General features: G+C 44.9%; 1 protein-coding gene across 1 annotated transcript in view; it reads right to left on the minus strand.

Annotated features, from left to right (window-relative positions):
* Positions 1 to 3,638: 3,638 nt before the first annotated feature.
* Positions 3,639 to 15,640, minus strand: part of LOC142582239 (cytochrome P450 4V2-like) — a 44,752-nt gene continuing 32,750 nt past the window's right edge. The window contains exons 8-11 of the mRNA XM_075691700.1: positions 12,134 to 12,307; positions 9,619 to 9,685; positions 8,736 to 8,915; positions 3,639 to 5,403 (exon numbers count right to left, since the gene is read on the minus strand). Coding sequence (XP_075547815.1) covers positions 5,234 to 5,403; positions 8,736 to 8,915; positions 9,619 to 9,685; positions 12,134 to 12,307 — 591 coding nt within the window. The 3' untranslated portion in view covers positions 3,639 to 5,233. The remainder of the gene's footprint in view (positions 5,404 to 8,735; positions 8,916 to 9,618; positions 9,686 to 12,133; positions 12,308 to 15,640) is intronic.

Consider the following 15,640-nt stretch of genomic DNA (forward strand, 5'->3'; position numbering starts at 1 on the left):
TCTAGTGAATGCGGTGTTGCCTTAGAAACGTGCCGTAGAAACTTATACTGCGGTGTATATCGGTAATTATGAGCATGTAAAGTACAGATGTCGCAGTTACACGAGTAGCGAAGTACGTTTCCGTTACATTTCTTCTGCGCTCTGCGCACACGCATAGCCATTTTGCAGCAAACACAGAAGATCCCCTCCTCGCAGTGTGCGGCGCTGCCCCGACACGTGGCGCGCCACTCGCCCGCTTGTCCCCTTCGGGCCGTGCGGAGACCGGTGCGAGGATGCCCCAATACCCTTGCGTATGATAAGTTTTCTCGCTCTCTCCCTTTCCAACTTCCAGCGTGCGTCACTCGAACCCTCGTGTTTAGGCAACGCGGCTCTTCTTTCTGCTCACAGCGCGATCCCTAGGTGCAGCTTCCGATGCGGTATGCCTCTAACTTACCTCTGACGTGATCGCAGCGCCGTAGCGCGTCTGATGGGAAAGCGTCCCCTGCGATGTGTGCCGAGCTGCTTCCGAGGAGTCATGCGTCTGCGTGGTGCTCCCAAGCGAGATAGAGGACGATCCCATCGAGGCGTCAGCGTCATGATTGCGTCCGCCTTCATGGCGCGTCGCGGCCCGGCTGTCCGTGCCGATCACGACGTTTGGCTCGCGCTAGATCGTTCCTCCCTCCGAGTCACCGAGTTCTTTTGTTCGTTCCGCTTGCTCAGGCGCACGTTTCGTTGCCGCGCCGAACGCTGCATGTGACTGAAGAGCATGCCGAGCGAATGAGCGGGCGGTGCTAACGGGGTGCGATAACGCTATCGCGTTCCACTCTTGAAGGCGAAGCTTAAGCGTCCTCCAAGTTTTTCTTGCCGCCATATAAAGCGGCGACAAGATAGAATGAAGCGACGGATTGTTTCTTCCTCGTTGCAAAACGAGACGAGAGTGGTACGTGGGCACGAAAGCCGACTTCTGCAGAAGTTCAGAGATGGAGACCTTCAAGTATCTTCAAGTTTCTGTTACAGGAGTCACTACGCTAGGGAAATGCCAGGTGCTTGTAATCTGGTAGAGGAAGTAAATGGTAAAACTTGGTAAAAGGAGTAACTGTCACGAGCCACAGCAAAAAAAAAAAAAGAACAAAGAAGGCAGTGTGTCGTCAGCATAAACGTCGGTACTCACACCTGGGTGAATGGGGATTCTGCACACTAAAATAATAAATACTGATGAAAGTACCGGTTCCCTAGGTACAGTTCTTGTTTGCTTATGTTTACGAGAAGAAAATCCACTTGAAAAACAATAGAATTCCCCCTCTCTTAAAACATCATTCACCCATGCTACAATATAACCTGGAAAGACGTGGTAACCCATTTATTAAAATTGCATGTTCAATACTGTCATAGGCTTTACATATATTTAAGGTAACTAAACCCGCATACTGTCTTTTTCTTTTGTACCGGGCAATGTTACTGCGACTTTCAAGGTCTACATGCACGTGCTATATTGAATAACCAGGTCTAAATTCAATTTGATAGGGACTAAATTGATTTTCATTAATAAACTCTATTATATGCCCATGAAGCACATTTTCAATAAGTTTCACTATATTTGATGTTAAAGTAATCGGTCTTGTGTTGTCGATAGTATACCCTGCCCCTTGCTTTTTAAGTAAAGGAATGATTTTGTGTTGTGCTTTCTTCTCTCTCAAAAGAGCTGAAACAAGCCCAAATTTCAGCGTCGACAACTGCAGGTCATCACTGCCTCATAAAATTTACGATTAAATGTTCTCAGCAGTCGACATTTCTCCACCCCCTTCAAAAACAGAAAAAGAAGCAAGCTAAAGAAACAATAACAACAAACGCCTTCTATCAGGCATGCGTCGGTGACTATATCTTCTTAGTATATTTTCTTATATCTTATTTTTTTTATAAAGAAAGCAAGCAAGTAATAAAGAAGGTATCTTATTTTTAGAGCTCTTACAGTGACACTGTACCTTTTTTTATTTCCACAATTTACGTTGAAAGCGCGACGACGTCAAAGCCGAGTCACGGGACACCGCTGGAGAGACTCGTGCCCCTAATTACGCGAGTTGAGGCAATGGTCGTTCTTTTCCGGCAAGCGCGCCGTGAAGTTAGTAAGTGCCCATTGTTCTGCTGCATCAGAAAAGAAGTATGGACTGTTGCTTCAGGGGTTGTTATTCTTTTTTTCTTCAGGTCGCATTTAGTCACCTCCGGAAGACACCTATCCAAGTGCATGTTCTTTTTTTTTTTCCCTTTACGTATGTGGGAGGGGTGGTGGTCTTTCGTGGACTCGGTTTCCGAGGTTCGCTGCGTGAATTCACGCTCGTCGATGGCTTCATTGCTGTCTCTCCTTAGCGCTGGAAGACGTAAGAAGGGCGACACAAGGTAGCAAGCATTAGCAATTGCGAATGACAATTACCACTCGCTACCCGCCGTGGTGGCTTAGCGGCTGTGGTGTTGGGCAGCACGAGGTCGCGCTATCGAATCCCACCCACGGTGGCCGCATTTCGATGGGGGCGAAATGCGAAAGCACCCGTGTGCACGCTAAAGAACCCCAGGCGGTTCAATTTTCCGGAGCCCCGCACTACGGCGTGCCTCATAATCAGAAAGTGGTTTTGGCACGTAAAATCCCATAATTTTTTTATTAATTAACACTCACTATCAAGGAAAAGCCGGAGTACTAGTTGACCCGCATTTTTGTTTCCGTGTCTGGTTACTTGGCTGATGTGGTTTAACGTTCCAAAGCAACGCAGTAGTAGTGAAAGGCGTCGTACTAGAGTGCTCCACTCCAAGAGGTTGTTTAGCGTTCGCCTAAAAGCGTGGTACATAGGCGGTTTCCTACCGCCTCTCGATCGCAATGCTCTCGCTGGGGCGCCGCAATAGAAACATGCGGCCTCGTGTTGAGCAACCGAACGCCACAACCATTGAGAAACTGCGGCGTGGTTTGCCTTTGTGCACGTATAGGCCTAGTGAATAATCGAGCAGGCTGGTCCTTTTGAACTTCAAGCGTCACTTTTGGTGCTTTTCTTTTGTTTGTTTCTGTGTTTTCGTATTTGTGCTTAGGCTGTTTTTATATGTAAATACTTACGTGGCTCCATGTTCACGCTACTTTAACATTCATTTCAGATTCGTACTAATGTGCATGTAAACACACACTGGGCCGCCGCAAAGCATGCAGCACAAACACGCAGTGCTACGTCCGCTACTTAATAGTTGCCTGCAGTGAGAAGATTACATTTGCTTTCCCAAGGTTACAGCGAGGAGGGCAAAGATGGGCCCGCTTCTAGCGTGTTTGGCTTTATTGAAGCACACCATAAACACTGCGACAATGCTCGTTTGTTCGCTGATAAGTACCACAGGACAGTGTAAAATAATGCATTTCGGAGTGTCATGATGCGGAGAAGGAAAAACAAAACGGAAGTATAATGGTAGACAGATTGTAGCTCATGTTCTTCAAAGAACATTATGCTTGGCACATGGCACTTTATGCACTTTGCATGACCCACTGTGTCTGGATCATAACAGGAAGTTCGTACGAGGCCGCTTCTTCGTTATATGTGGTTGTCCTGTCGGAGCTAGGTATTTGTCTGAACTCACGCATAGAAGTCGTCAAAAATGTGAAAAAGGTAGTGCGATCAGGAAAACCTGGGTTTCGGAGAAAACTTCAGCATATATTAACTCAGACAGCTATATACACCCTGGAACATGCAAGAAAGGTGCACGATTTTCGGATAATCAGACATCGGTAGCCTGATTATACAACGTATAATCAGCAAAGGAATAATCTCCCTGGCCTTCACAAACTTATGTGAGAACAATGACTGAAGGCGCACCGACCAGTACAGTCGGACTGTTCTTTTTGTAACCTCGTCACCGGACTAGTCACTTCTGCTAAAAAGCAAAAAAAAAAGAAAAAAAGAATGAGAAAGGAACAAAACGAAAGAAGCTATGGCTGTAGTTCGGTCCAAGTTCGGTGACCCTCTCATAGTCGACAGCGTTTAGGATAAGCGCGCGCGTCCTGAAATGCTCTAGGGAATCTTGTAGTGTTATTTACAAAAAAATTTATTGAAGTAACTGTTTAACAAAAATTCCGGAATGCAAAAACGTCACTGTGATCTTCAAATGTAAATTCAGAAGTATAAACTAAAGAAGTTAAGTTCCTGCAGCATGCAGCGTAATAACTGTGTCGCAAGTACCCTCTCGATGAACATTGAGCGCTATCGACGCAGAGAACTTATTTCGCTTTTTAGTGAGGACGAACAGCCGCTGCAGTGGAGCGGATTGATTTACTCGTCTCGGGGGCAAGTCAGTGCCATGCTGCTGCGACATTTATTTCACCGGTGACTATGGACTATAGAATATATATAGAGATACACATTAATGGACACAAAGTGCCCATTAATATGACACGCGTGACAGGGTTATCAGTTTGGGTACAAAACATTGCAAAAAGAAATTCGCGACGGATAGATAGAACGTCACACACCACCATCGCTAAATTCGCAACTGAAGGGTATTTTGACGCACTCAATAAACAATCACAAATTTACACAAGGCACGGGTTTCCGCGCTCTTCTGATTCAGTTAATGTCAAGAAAATATGTTCTACAGAAACAACGTTTCTTTGTCTTACAAACCTATTGAAGTTTGGTTTCCTTGCTTTTATCGCTCTCTTCGTTAACACTGTTTTTCTTTTCTTCGCAAATGTGGTATGCTTCGACCATTTCTTGGGAAGTCTGATATTTACGCCTGAATACAATCTTCGTGTTCGCGAAAGTGTTGCCATCTGCGGCAACTATTTTCACGTGTATATTTGTGCTTATTTATATATAGCTGTGTATGCATCATCAAACCCTCTATTGGTGAGTTCGGCGCTGGCGGTGTATGCCTTTCTAGCTGTCCGTCCTGGTTTTTGCGTGCGTCGTATTAAATCCAAAGTGACGCATTAAGGATTTGCCCAAGTCAGAGCTTTATGACAGGGTTATGTCTTGCTAGAAGTTGCACAGGTCTGCTGTTTTTGCGTTGGCTGAATGCTGTAGAAGTCGCCCTCTTAAAAGTTCACTATCGAAACTGCGGTCTTGTCCAGTTGCATGACTGGAACCTAACTTTAGGAGCCGCTTGATTTGTATCTCTAAACCACGCAGAGAACAGAGTGGTGCGGCACTGGGACTGAAGCTTGGTGGTTGTTGCTCCCGCGCGCCCTGTAGTAGCTGAGCAGAACTGTGACGCAGCGTGGCGGCAGCGATCACACAGGGTCGCCGCGTTTCCTGAACCAGACGCGCAGTCCTCCCCTCGCTTTGAGGACGACCTCGTAGGCTTGTTTCACTTCTTCGAGCGGCCGCGTCGGCTCCACCGTGTATTTGGAGAGCAGCTTCGCCAACAAGACCTTCGCTTCCACCATCACAAATTTCTGCCCTGTTGAGGGGAAACAGCGTTAGGGCAGAAGAGTAAGAACAGTTAGGAAAATACATTCATGCACACATGACAGAGGGACACAGAGCCGCATAACCCTTAAGCCAGTATAGCAGCAGAAAAGAAAAGGAATGTGAACGGCAGAACGACCCTCTCCCATTTTCATGTCATCTGCCGGCCAATCGGAAAGCAGATACGCAGGCTGAACACTGCCAAGAAGACATAGGGATAAATTAGCGCATGTCATTGACAGTTCGATAATAATGTCACGGCATTTCTTTGCTTAATACGCGTCAGAACTGGTCTAACTTTTTCAACGAGATTTCAACAAACGTTCAAGCGTAAGGCACCGTTCTAGTTCACCGTGCCGATTTTCTGGCCCAAATGACCACACAAAGATGGACTACAGGAAGCACGAATGTGCACCTGTCACCCGTTTAGAATTCGCGCGGGCAAGTCACGTATGCGTCTAACGAATAATATATATATATATATATATATATATATATATATATATATATATATATATATATATATATATATATATATATATATATATATATATATATATATATATATATATATATGATTGAAAGAGCCGACGAACCTTTTGGAAGACGTAGTTACTTAATATTTTCGGCTGGTGGACCAGCCTTCGTCAGAGTACAGTAACGCATGAACAACACATACACAGCTTTAAAAGCACCGTATCAAGACCAGAGGGCGCACTATCTGTGCTGACTAGAACTTACACTGCGCATCACGCATCATTATCAATGACACGCATTTTGGAATACAAAACATGAAATGCACATGTTTTCAGGATACAATATATACGACATGACTCTCAAGTAACTGCCAGCGGTTACCATGATTATGCGTAGTGAAAACAAAATGACGTACTTTAGCACATGCCATCTCTAAGTGCAACCTCGAATTATCTAAAAATTGAGGCGTTAAGCGTACAACTCCAAGCCACATACGTCAAAAAGCCACATGTAAAAAAAAGAGCATTGAAATTATACATGTACACTGTGTGGGAAGTGTATATTTGTGCTCAATCTAAAGTTAGACAGGTTAGTTTTCCTTTGTTTTCATTTATTCCGGACGAGACAATGTTAAATTTATGAATAAGGTAAGATTCGCGAAGCTCGCGTTCATGGCTAGTGAAGAATCCAAATTGAAGTATGCTTAGCTTGAGATTGTTAAATGAGTTGCCCGGCATGTTAACATGTTTTGAGAGTGGTAGGTTTGGTTGGGATTTGGCATACGACCTGTCGTTAAATAGATTCTGAAAGGTGTTTCAGTCTGGCCTGTGTATTGCATGTGGCAAGTGCTGCGCTCGAGCAAGTACACTACGTTACATAAATCACAGTTTAAACTGCCTTTAATTGTGAACATGAAGTATATATATATATATATATATATATATATATATATATATATATATATATATATATATATATATATATATATATATGAAAACGCGAGTTTTCATATACTTCGGAAGTACTTAATAACGGTCTGCTATATATCTCACGGCCTCGTTCCAACAGCAGCTACTCGTGGCTATGTGACGGCTGCCACGCAGGCTGCCTTCCATTACGGCGGCCGCAGCTTTCAACACCGAATCCGTGCAAATTACTGACCTCCAACGCGGAACCTCTATACAACGCCACGTGAGGAAAATGAATTGAAGATTACTGGCCAAAAAAGAAGCACGCGTGCATGTAGGTTGTTGTGCACTCGAATGAGGTATGCAAGGTAATATTTATACTACAGACGTTCTTTATTACGTTTTACAGTTAATTCGGGGCTCCAACACACCATGAGTTGCATTTAAATTTGATATCGATAATGCCGTCGCACGTCGGCCTTCACTGCTGCATTAAATTCGTTGCGGAATTCCCCCTAACAGCTGCGCTGTAAAATCAAGGAAGTTGGTTTTTCCTGTAACATTTGACGACTTCTATAAATTTATTTTCTTCCAAAAAAAGCTAAAAGCAGTTGCTACTTTTGCTGTAGTACCACAGCAGTCTGTAAGAGTTGGGATCGGGCGTGTCAAAAGTGGTAGCTGGCCTATGCGGTCGTCCGATTCACCCACGCTAAGGACTTTGTTGAAGGGAGGAGCGTGTACTCATCGAGAACGAGGAGTACTGGGCTCGTTTACAATATCTACACGAAGAGTGGAGAACATTACATCGCATCAGTCTAACATGACCGAAGTGAAGCGCACCGAGGAGCCGAAAAAGTTCGCTAAAGCCCCCTCTGTCCTCCCTAGATCCCTAGGCCAGGGAAACTGCCGTCCAACCTTCGTCCGACCGGATCGTCCAAAATCGTCGAAGGCTGAGGGCGAGGGTTCGCGCAATCACTGCCGCACCTTTTCTCACTGAACACGCAGAAAGAAGGGGAGTTTCGTAGACAGGGGTTGTCACGCTTGACTCAAGCTGACGCGTCTTGGTTCCTGGAGTGACTCCGCAGTTAGCTGGAGCGTTTGTCAAGCGACCGTGGCGGTTACCGGGATCCGCGAGGAAATGCATTTTAACACCATTTTCCAGGAGCTTTCTTGCTCCCATCGTCCGCGAAGGCGACAGTGAACCAACAAACAATACTCGGTCCGCCAAACGTGTTTCTCCTTACTGGTGCCGCATTTAGAAGAGGTTTAAGTGCGAGCTAGTTGCTACGGATCATTCATTTTAAACAGCGCCAAAAAAAAAAAAAACGGACAAGGAAGAGCACAGGACCAACGCCTGTCCGAAGGGAACGCATTGTTGGCTTCACGAAGCGATTCGTCGCAGCGGAGTAGGATAGGGTGGAAGGTGACTATTCCGGCTGGCCGATCGTAACAAGTCGTAGAAAATGGTAGCTGATATCTCCAACGTGGAGCCAGTATAGAACGCGACGCGACTACCGTCTAAAAAAAGTTCAGATATGTTACCTATTCGAATTAGATATACGTAAGGCAATTTTTATGTTATAGTAAGTGATAATTATGTTTCAAAGGAATAAGTTGAGATTCTGGATTTTATTTGACTAACGTTTAATACCGAGCATGTCATCGCACGCTGGCATTCACCACCGCCCAAGAGCAGCTGTGGAACTCCCTTTGGAAGCGGACAATTCTGCTCACATGTACATAACCGATTTCTTGCTGTAGCACGTGAAAATAGGAATTGGGGATATGAATAGGGGTAGGCTGAGATGGTGGAGTATGGCCAAATAATGAACACCTCTACGGGATTGGCATAAAGGTAACGCCTAATGAATGACTAGCAGTGTCGAGCTTTGCGCACATGAAATCTGATTATGACGAAATTCGCAGTCGTCCAGCTTACCCAGGCAAACTCTGACGCCGCTCGAGAAAGGAATGAAGCTGAACGGGTGCATATTCTTGCAGTTTTCCGGCAGGAAGCGCTCGGGAATGTAGTTCTCGGGGTCAGCGAATTGCTCCTTATTCCTGTGCAGGCTGTGAATGTTGATCATGCACGTCGTTCCAGCCGGCACGGTATAACCATCTGCATGAAGAAACGAGGAAAATGTATTATCCACATTTCAGCAATATTGATTTCTTTATGCGATTATCTTCTTTTACGCTTCTTTGCGAGAACCTGAGGTAGTTAGAGGTAGTTAGTTTTATGCCTTGCTATTCACAGCACAACATAAGCGGGCCACGATAAAATGACCGACACGCTGTCTGACCAACCAGCGACATCATTTCCGGGTGGAGCAAAGCCCTTTTTGGCAGCAAAACAAAATGCACCCTGGTAATGTAGCCATAACAATAACGAAAGATTGTGAAAGAAAATAAACAAGGGCCTTGTGTTTTAAAAAGTAATTATGGGAATCTAAAGACTGGGTCTATATGTGGCATAACATCTTAATGTAGATAGAACGTAAGAAGCGTGACACGCAAGAAGTGGAATATAGGCACACAAGCGCTAATAAATATGACCTGCATTCTAAAGGAAGAAGAAAAATAATACGAAGCTGGTGAACAGCTTCCAGCTTTTTAGGAAATAAGCCGGGTATAATGAATGATTTGATATTAATTCGTTAGAACGTTGATGTTCATTGACCTCAAGTTAGCGACCCTGAAAAAGAGCAGATCCCCAAAGAAAAGGTATCAGTTGCTTTTAGCACGTGCGCGATATGCACTTTGTAAAAAAAAAAGTTGCGCTCTTCATGCATGATAGGCTATCGCGTAAGTATTAGACCTACCGATCACGAGTTCCTCGTCCAGTTCTCGGCCGATCAAAGGAAACGGCGGACAGAGACGGAGTGACTCCTGCGTGTAACGACAGGAACCCGAATAAGCACATTAGAATAAAATACCTTTTCAGTTGCATTTTCAAATATTTTTTTTATGCATAGTTGGGCATATCTTCGATAAAAATAAATCTTGGTACTAAAAAAATGCAGCTCATATCATCACGTGCTATTAAGGAGAGGCTTGTATTCTTGAGATGCATCCATGAAGGTTTTCTTTAGAACTGATGGTAGCGCTAAAAGGGACGAACACGCGGTGAAAAGACGTTGCACCTATCTTGTGCGACATCTTTTTAGCTCATGTTGATCGCATTTCGGATCGAGATTTTATTGGAGGCCCGGTTTTAAAGGTTTTTAGATATGACGATTATTTTCTTATCATTTTAAGAGCACGTAATGACACCTCTTTTGAAGATACTGTACGACAGGTCTTAAGTATTTTTAACGACCATGGTAAAGGCCTGGTTTTTACCCATGAACTTCCGCAAAATGGCGAGATACGTTTTTTAGACTTAAGGCTGAGGATAACTAAGGGACACACCTGCTCGGCGTATTGCCTGCGCGCAATGAAAGAGCTTTTGCACTATGAATCGCCTCATTCAAAGACAGTGAAAAGAGCAATTGCATCGCTCTGCATGGAATCGGTGCTTCAAAAGTCGTGCCAACACGAAATGCTTTCTAGTTTTAACAATCAGGTTCGCAGGCTTTTGGCCGCAGGCTTCCCTTGTTCAGTTCTTGTAGCAGTCGCTGAAACCCTCCTCAAGAAATTTGGTCCCCGACGAGTGAATGCTGCACCTGAACGCGTGAAGACCAAACCTGAGGTGATGCCTTACATTCATAAGGTTTCACACAACCTCAATAAGGTGGCCAGCAGGCACAACGTGCCGCTTGTTTTTTCTGCGCCAAACAAGTTGACGAGGCTGTGCCCCAGCATCTGCGGTGAAGGTCAGCGCGGTTGCAAAAAGCAGCATGAAGATGCCTTCGTCAGGTGTGCCCCAGGAGTGGTGTACTTTATTCCCCTGTCCTGCGGCAAGTGTTATATCGGGCAGACGGAGCGTTGCCTCAATGACCGCTTAAGGGATAATTCTCAAAACTTAACAAAACGAAACAAGCTTGCGAATTTAGTTTCGAATGTGATGATTTGCGAGTGCGTGCCACGGTTCAAAGAAGCAAAGGTTCTTGGCAGAAGTGCAAGCGCTAAAGCTAAAGTTTTGCTAAAGCAAAGCTTTGCGCATTAGTTCACAAATGCACAAAACTTTGCGACTCATGTACTGTTGGACCCGCCTTTTTAGTATGTGGAATGCGTTTCCTTTGCCAAGTGACAAGGAGTAGCAGGTGCCACCATAACGCCAACCACTCCTAATATTCATTTCAATAAAAAAAAGGCGGGTCTGTGCATCACCGATGTTTCGATACATTTGTACTCGGCTGAGCGCACGCTTCTAGAGAGATTTGAAAAACCGGTATATATGGCTTTTCATCAATTGGTCATGTGTTTCACTTCTTGCTGCTTGGGTGTTTTATCATTTGACTTCTCGTCACTGCTTGCGATATTACGATATCATTATTTGTAAAAGAAAGCTGGCGCAGTTTAGTTGTTCGCTTGTGTTATGATTTTATTAAATATTGAACCATTTTCAAAAATAAACCAGTAGTCAGTAGCGTTCCCTCGTCATCGTGTTGTCTTTTCACCGCGTGTTCGCCGCTTTTAGCGCTACCATCAGTTTTAAAGAATGCATCACCAACTAGTCCAGCACCAAGTTTATTGAATCATTAAGGTTTTCTTGATACTATTGATTGTTCGCGCACTTTATTTACTATTCAGTTTAGTCAAAATGTTCCCAGTCTTGTGCAGTAGAGTTGCTCTTTTTACTTTAGACTTTAAGTTTTTAGCATTTAAACGAAGCAGTGCACAAATTCAACTAGCAGTCATAAAGGCTGTTGAACATTTCCAGCCAAAAGAAGGTTAGAAAATACCACAAAATGCGATTACGGCTCAATATTTACAACAAACTTTGCTTTCGTAAACATTCTCACGGCTAAGCAAAGAATATGCAGAAAAAACAAATAATCTAATCATTTTGTAGTGTCAAGATGCTGTATTTTGCTGCCATTTTGCTGCTGCAGTATAAGTCCGTTACTCAAACAGGCTTCGCCCGTATTCTGGTTTAGTTAAAACGTTACCCTCAGCGGACCCTGAAAGTTACATATTGACAGAGCATAAATAGCTATCTCTAATGTCAAGTCTGATGCTTATGCATCTCCCGGACGCAAATTGCTCATGAGTAGTAAGAGCATTTCGTATAAATTAACACTGGGAAGTTACGATGTACATTTCCCTCACACGTTTCCATTTTCTGACTTCCCAAACTTTTTATCTTGCAAGTAATAACCGATACAGCATTCCTCGATTTAAATTTCTCAGTCCAAGAGGTTGCAAATTCTTGGGGTTTTCCTAGAAACTCGCCTTGATGCAGCACTCGAGGTAAGGAAGCTGCTTGAGGTCGCTTGTGGTTATATCGGCCTCAATGCCCCGTCCTAAGGCGTCATCCAGCTCCTTCTGCAGTTTGGCCTGCTTGTCCGGGTTCAAGCCAAGAAGGTACAGCGTCCAGCTCATTGCTGCTGACGTGGAATCGGCAGCCTACGTTGGATAACCAGCTCATTTGAATAAGGCCTTAATTCTTGAACGTTGACCGAAAATTTACTGAGTCCCTAGGGATGCAAGAATGACTTCAACATTATTGGCCGATACATCAGAACTCACAAGAGCTCGACGTATTTTGCAGGGCAACTGTATCAGTAAGCTAAGTGCTATCGTTTCGCAGTATTTCGTAAACAAATCTTCCCGTATATCGACACCTCTTTACCACTGACAACGTTAAGTGCAGATCTTGGTGTCGTTTGTCAAGGGACAGGCAATACCCTTATACCAGCTGTTCTACTTATAGAGAGCGAGACTGCAAAAAAAAGAGAAAAACTGCATGATTTCTTTTCCCGCTTTCGTTACCATATACAGCACCGCCACCAGCTTTTCTGAAATCCTTGCTGCCATCACAACATTTCGGAAGGTCCATATGTCATATTATTATTTTCTGCAGACTTGATATGTGCACAATCAACAAGTCACATGTCTTTCTTCGTGACGTCTTCACACTAATCATAATAATTTGTCTGCAGTCGGTGACAACCTGGGAATTCAGCACAAGCTCCGCCCTCAAAACGCACAGCACGCGTCCTCTGTACATTGGCGCTCCGAAAGATGGTTCCAGGGGGACGCCGATATTGAAGGAAGTTCGCCTTCACCCTTACGTAACGTAAACCGGCGAACTGAATCGAGTGGCGGCGCATCTATGCGTACCTTCCGGGATGGAGAGCGGTGCACTTGCCACTGCATTATGTGAGTTACGTAATGCTCTAGAGGTGGCCCTCACGGAAGTTATGGAAATTTTCTAAATTTCCTCGGACTACTTCTAATACCCTGACGCATAGCGCTAATACACAAAATATACCAAACACCAAATACTGCTGCTGCACGCGTGGATGTATAAGACTTGCCTGGCGTTGTCTCCATTATGTTCAACGTGTGGTGCATACGGTGACATAGAACATTACTTTATATGCTGTACTCCGTATAACGCGGAAAGGAGTGCGTTATTCGGGCCCTCAATAAGACAGGAATTCCCCACAGTTCTATTCAGGACATTGTTTTCCTGCGCGGGAACCAGTTGTGTAGGAAGGAGGTTTCTCGCCTTCTTTTAAATTACCTGCAGGACACGGATTTGGCCTCCACATGGTGACCTTAGGAGTGACTATTTGTAGTTGTGAGGTCTGTGTCTGATTTATGAGTTTTATTTATTTTATGTGTCGCTACGGTGGAGCAATTGCCGGCAGCCACTGCAAGGCTAATCCCACCAATAGCCTACAACCACTCAAGTCAACTCAACTCGACGCGGAGATCTTGTGGCACAAATGTGAAGCATCTGGCCTGTCGATCATATAGCCACGAATGGAATGCAGCTATGAAGTAAAATAATTTAATCTTTATTGAGGACTTTATTTGCGAAGGACGCTGCATAAGAGAGAATAAGGAAACTTTTGCAACTAGCGCTGTAAGGAAAATGGTGTAATAAACAGCCCTGTTTAACTCCCCGACAGCGCCTTCATAAAACAATGTAGAGCGCAAACAAAACTTTGCTCAATCTATGATTGCCCAGAGAGACAGCGTCATGCGTCATCTTGCCTGCACAACTCAGTAACATCAGGGTGTCGACCGAGCCTGAACCTGAACCGATATTTCTGGAGCGCGCCTGAACCCGGGGAGGGGGGGGGGAGGGCGGGGAACGCACCAGAACACACACACACACAAATAACGATTACCGCTTCAGCACGCACGAAATGGTTCAAGCATTTAAGGCCACAGCTGGTGCTCAATCGTTTGCATGATTGTTCGAATGACTATGCTTCTTCAACCTGCGCGCGCACCCTACTAGCTGAATAATGCGACTCGCAAGTTGCGTTTAGTGCGAGAATGGGGATAGACGATGGGTATGTGCTGGGAACTACGGCCACCTCTGCAGAGGTGCTTGCGCTTCTGGAGGCGGCCATGCCAATTGTATTCCGCGGCCGAAAATTTGTTTCGGGGGTTCCGCGGAATCAACATTTCTGGTGACGCTTCCAATTCGGCCATTAGGTCTGTTAGTAAAACTAGATAAGTTAGGTCAACATGCAGAGCGGAAATGACTATGTCCTTGAGGAGGGATATCGCCAAGTTCATTTGCATTACTTATTGTAACCATAACACTACGTTGGCTAAAGAATGCCGTCGCCTACTCAGTAAGCGGTGATCGCGGCTGTAAACCGCCTGCGAAATCTGCTTTTTGTACGTGCCATGGTTCAACGCACGTTTGATCCTTAGTCAAGCAGAGTACAACGCTCTTCAAGTTGTAGCAATTATTGGTGGGGCACAATGTGAATGCTTTCGGCCATAGGTCGGCAAACTCACTCACGAGTCGCCTCACTCACACACAGACCAAACCGCGAGTCTGAGTCTGAGCCTGGCTGAGTAGAATCTTGTTGAGTCTGAGTCCGACTAAACCCCGGCTGAGTAGAATTTTGATGAGTGACTCCGAGTGAGGCCGGTTTAGTAGAACTTTGATGAGAATGAGTCCCGAGTGAGGCCCCAAGCAAAAAATATATTTTGTGAACGAATGTCAAGAAGTGCCATGTTACAACTGTACAGGGTGATTTTTCTAGGATTTCTGCGCTACAGCTTGCCAGAAATAACCAACACAGATAAAACGAATCTACGCACAATACAGTCTTCAGACTCAAGCGCTCCGGATTTGTCTAGGCCTGCCTCAGAGTGTTTCAACAGTGGCTACGATAGCAATCGCTAGAGACCACCTTGTCAAGACCCACATTGAAATTCAAGTTCTAAGGACCCATATAAGGCATCTAGCCAGGACTCCTCGTCACCACTTAGCCTCTCTACCAGTGGACAGGCCACACACATCTTTCAGCCAAACGATAACCGCATATGAAGAATCATTGCCAGCTAGTTTCACTCCGGCTGCGAGACCTTCGATTCCTCCATGGTGCCTCGCTCAGCCAAAAATCTACCTCACCACACCTGGCATCTCCAAAAAAGCTGATCTATCATCACCAGCCCTTAAACAGCTCACGCTACTGTATTTGTTTGAGACCTACTGTGACTCTACGCATATTTACAGTGATGGATCTGTCCTTCCAAACAGCTCCGCGGCGGCAATCGTCATACCAGCGAAAGCTACAACAATCAAATTTAAGACGACCCACGCGGCAACTTCGACGGCAGCAGAGCTCCCAGCGCTCTTTACTGCCCTTCATCACATTGGTGATGAACCGCCACACAAGTGGACGGTATTCTGCGATTCGAAGGTGGTACTGCAGTCTCTACTGTCACCTTTACGACGCGGACCGCACGAACAACTAATAT

The sequence above is a fragment of the Dermacentor variabilis genome, chromosome 5 (assembly GCF_050947875.1).
Source record: "Dermacentor variabilis isolate Ectoservices chromosome 5, ASM5094787v1, whole genome shotgun sequence".
Taxonomy (NCBI): domain Eukaryota; kingdom Metazoa; phylum Arthropoda; class Arachnida; order Ixodida; family Ixodidae; genus Dermacentor; species Dermacentor variabilis.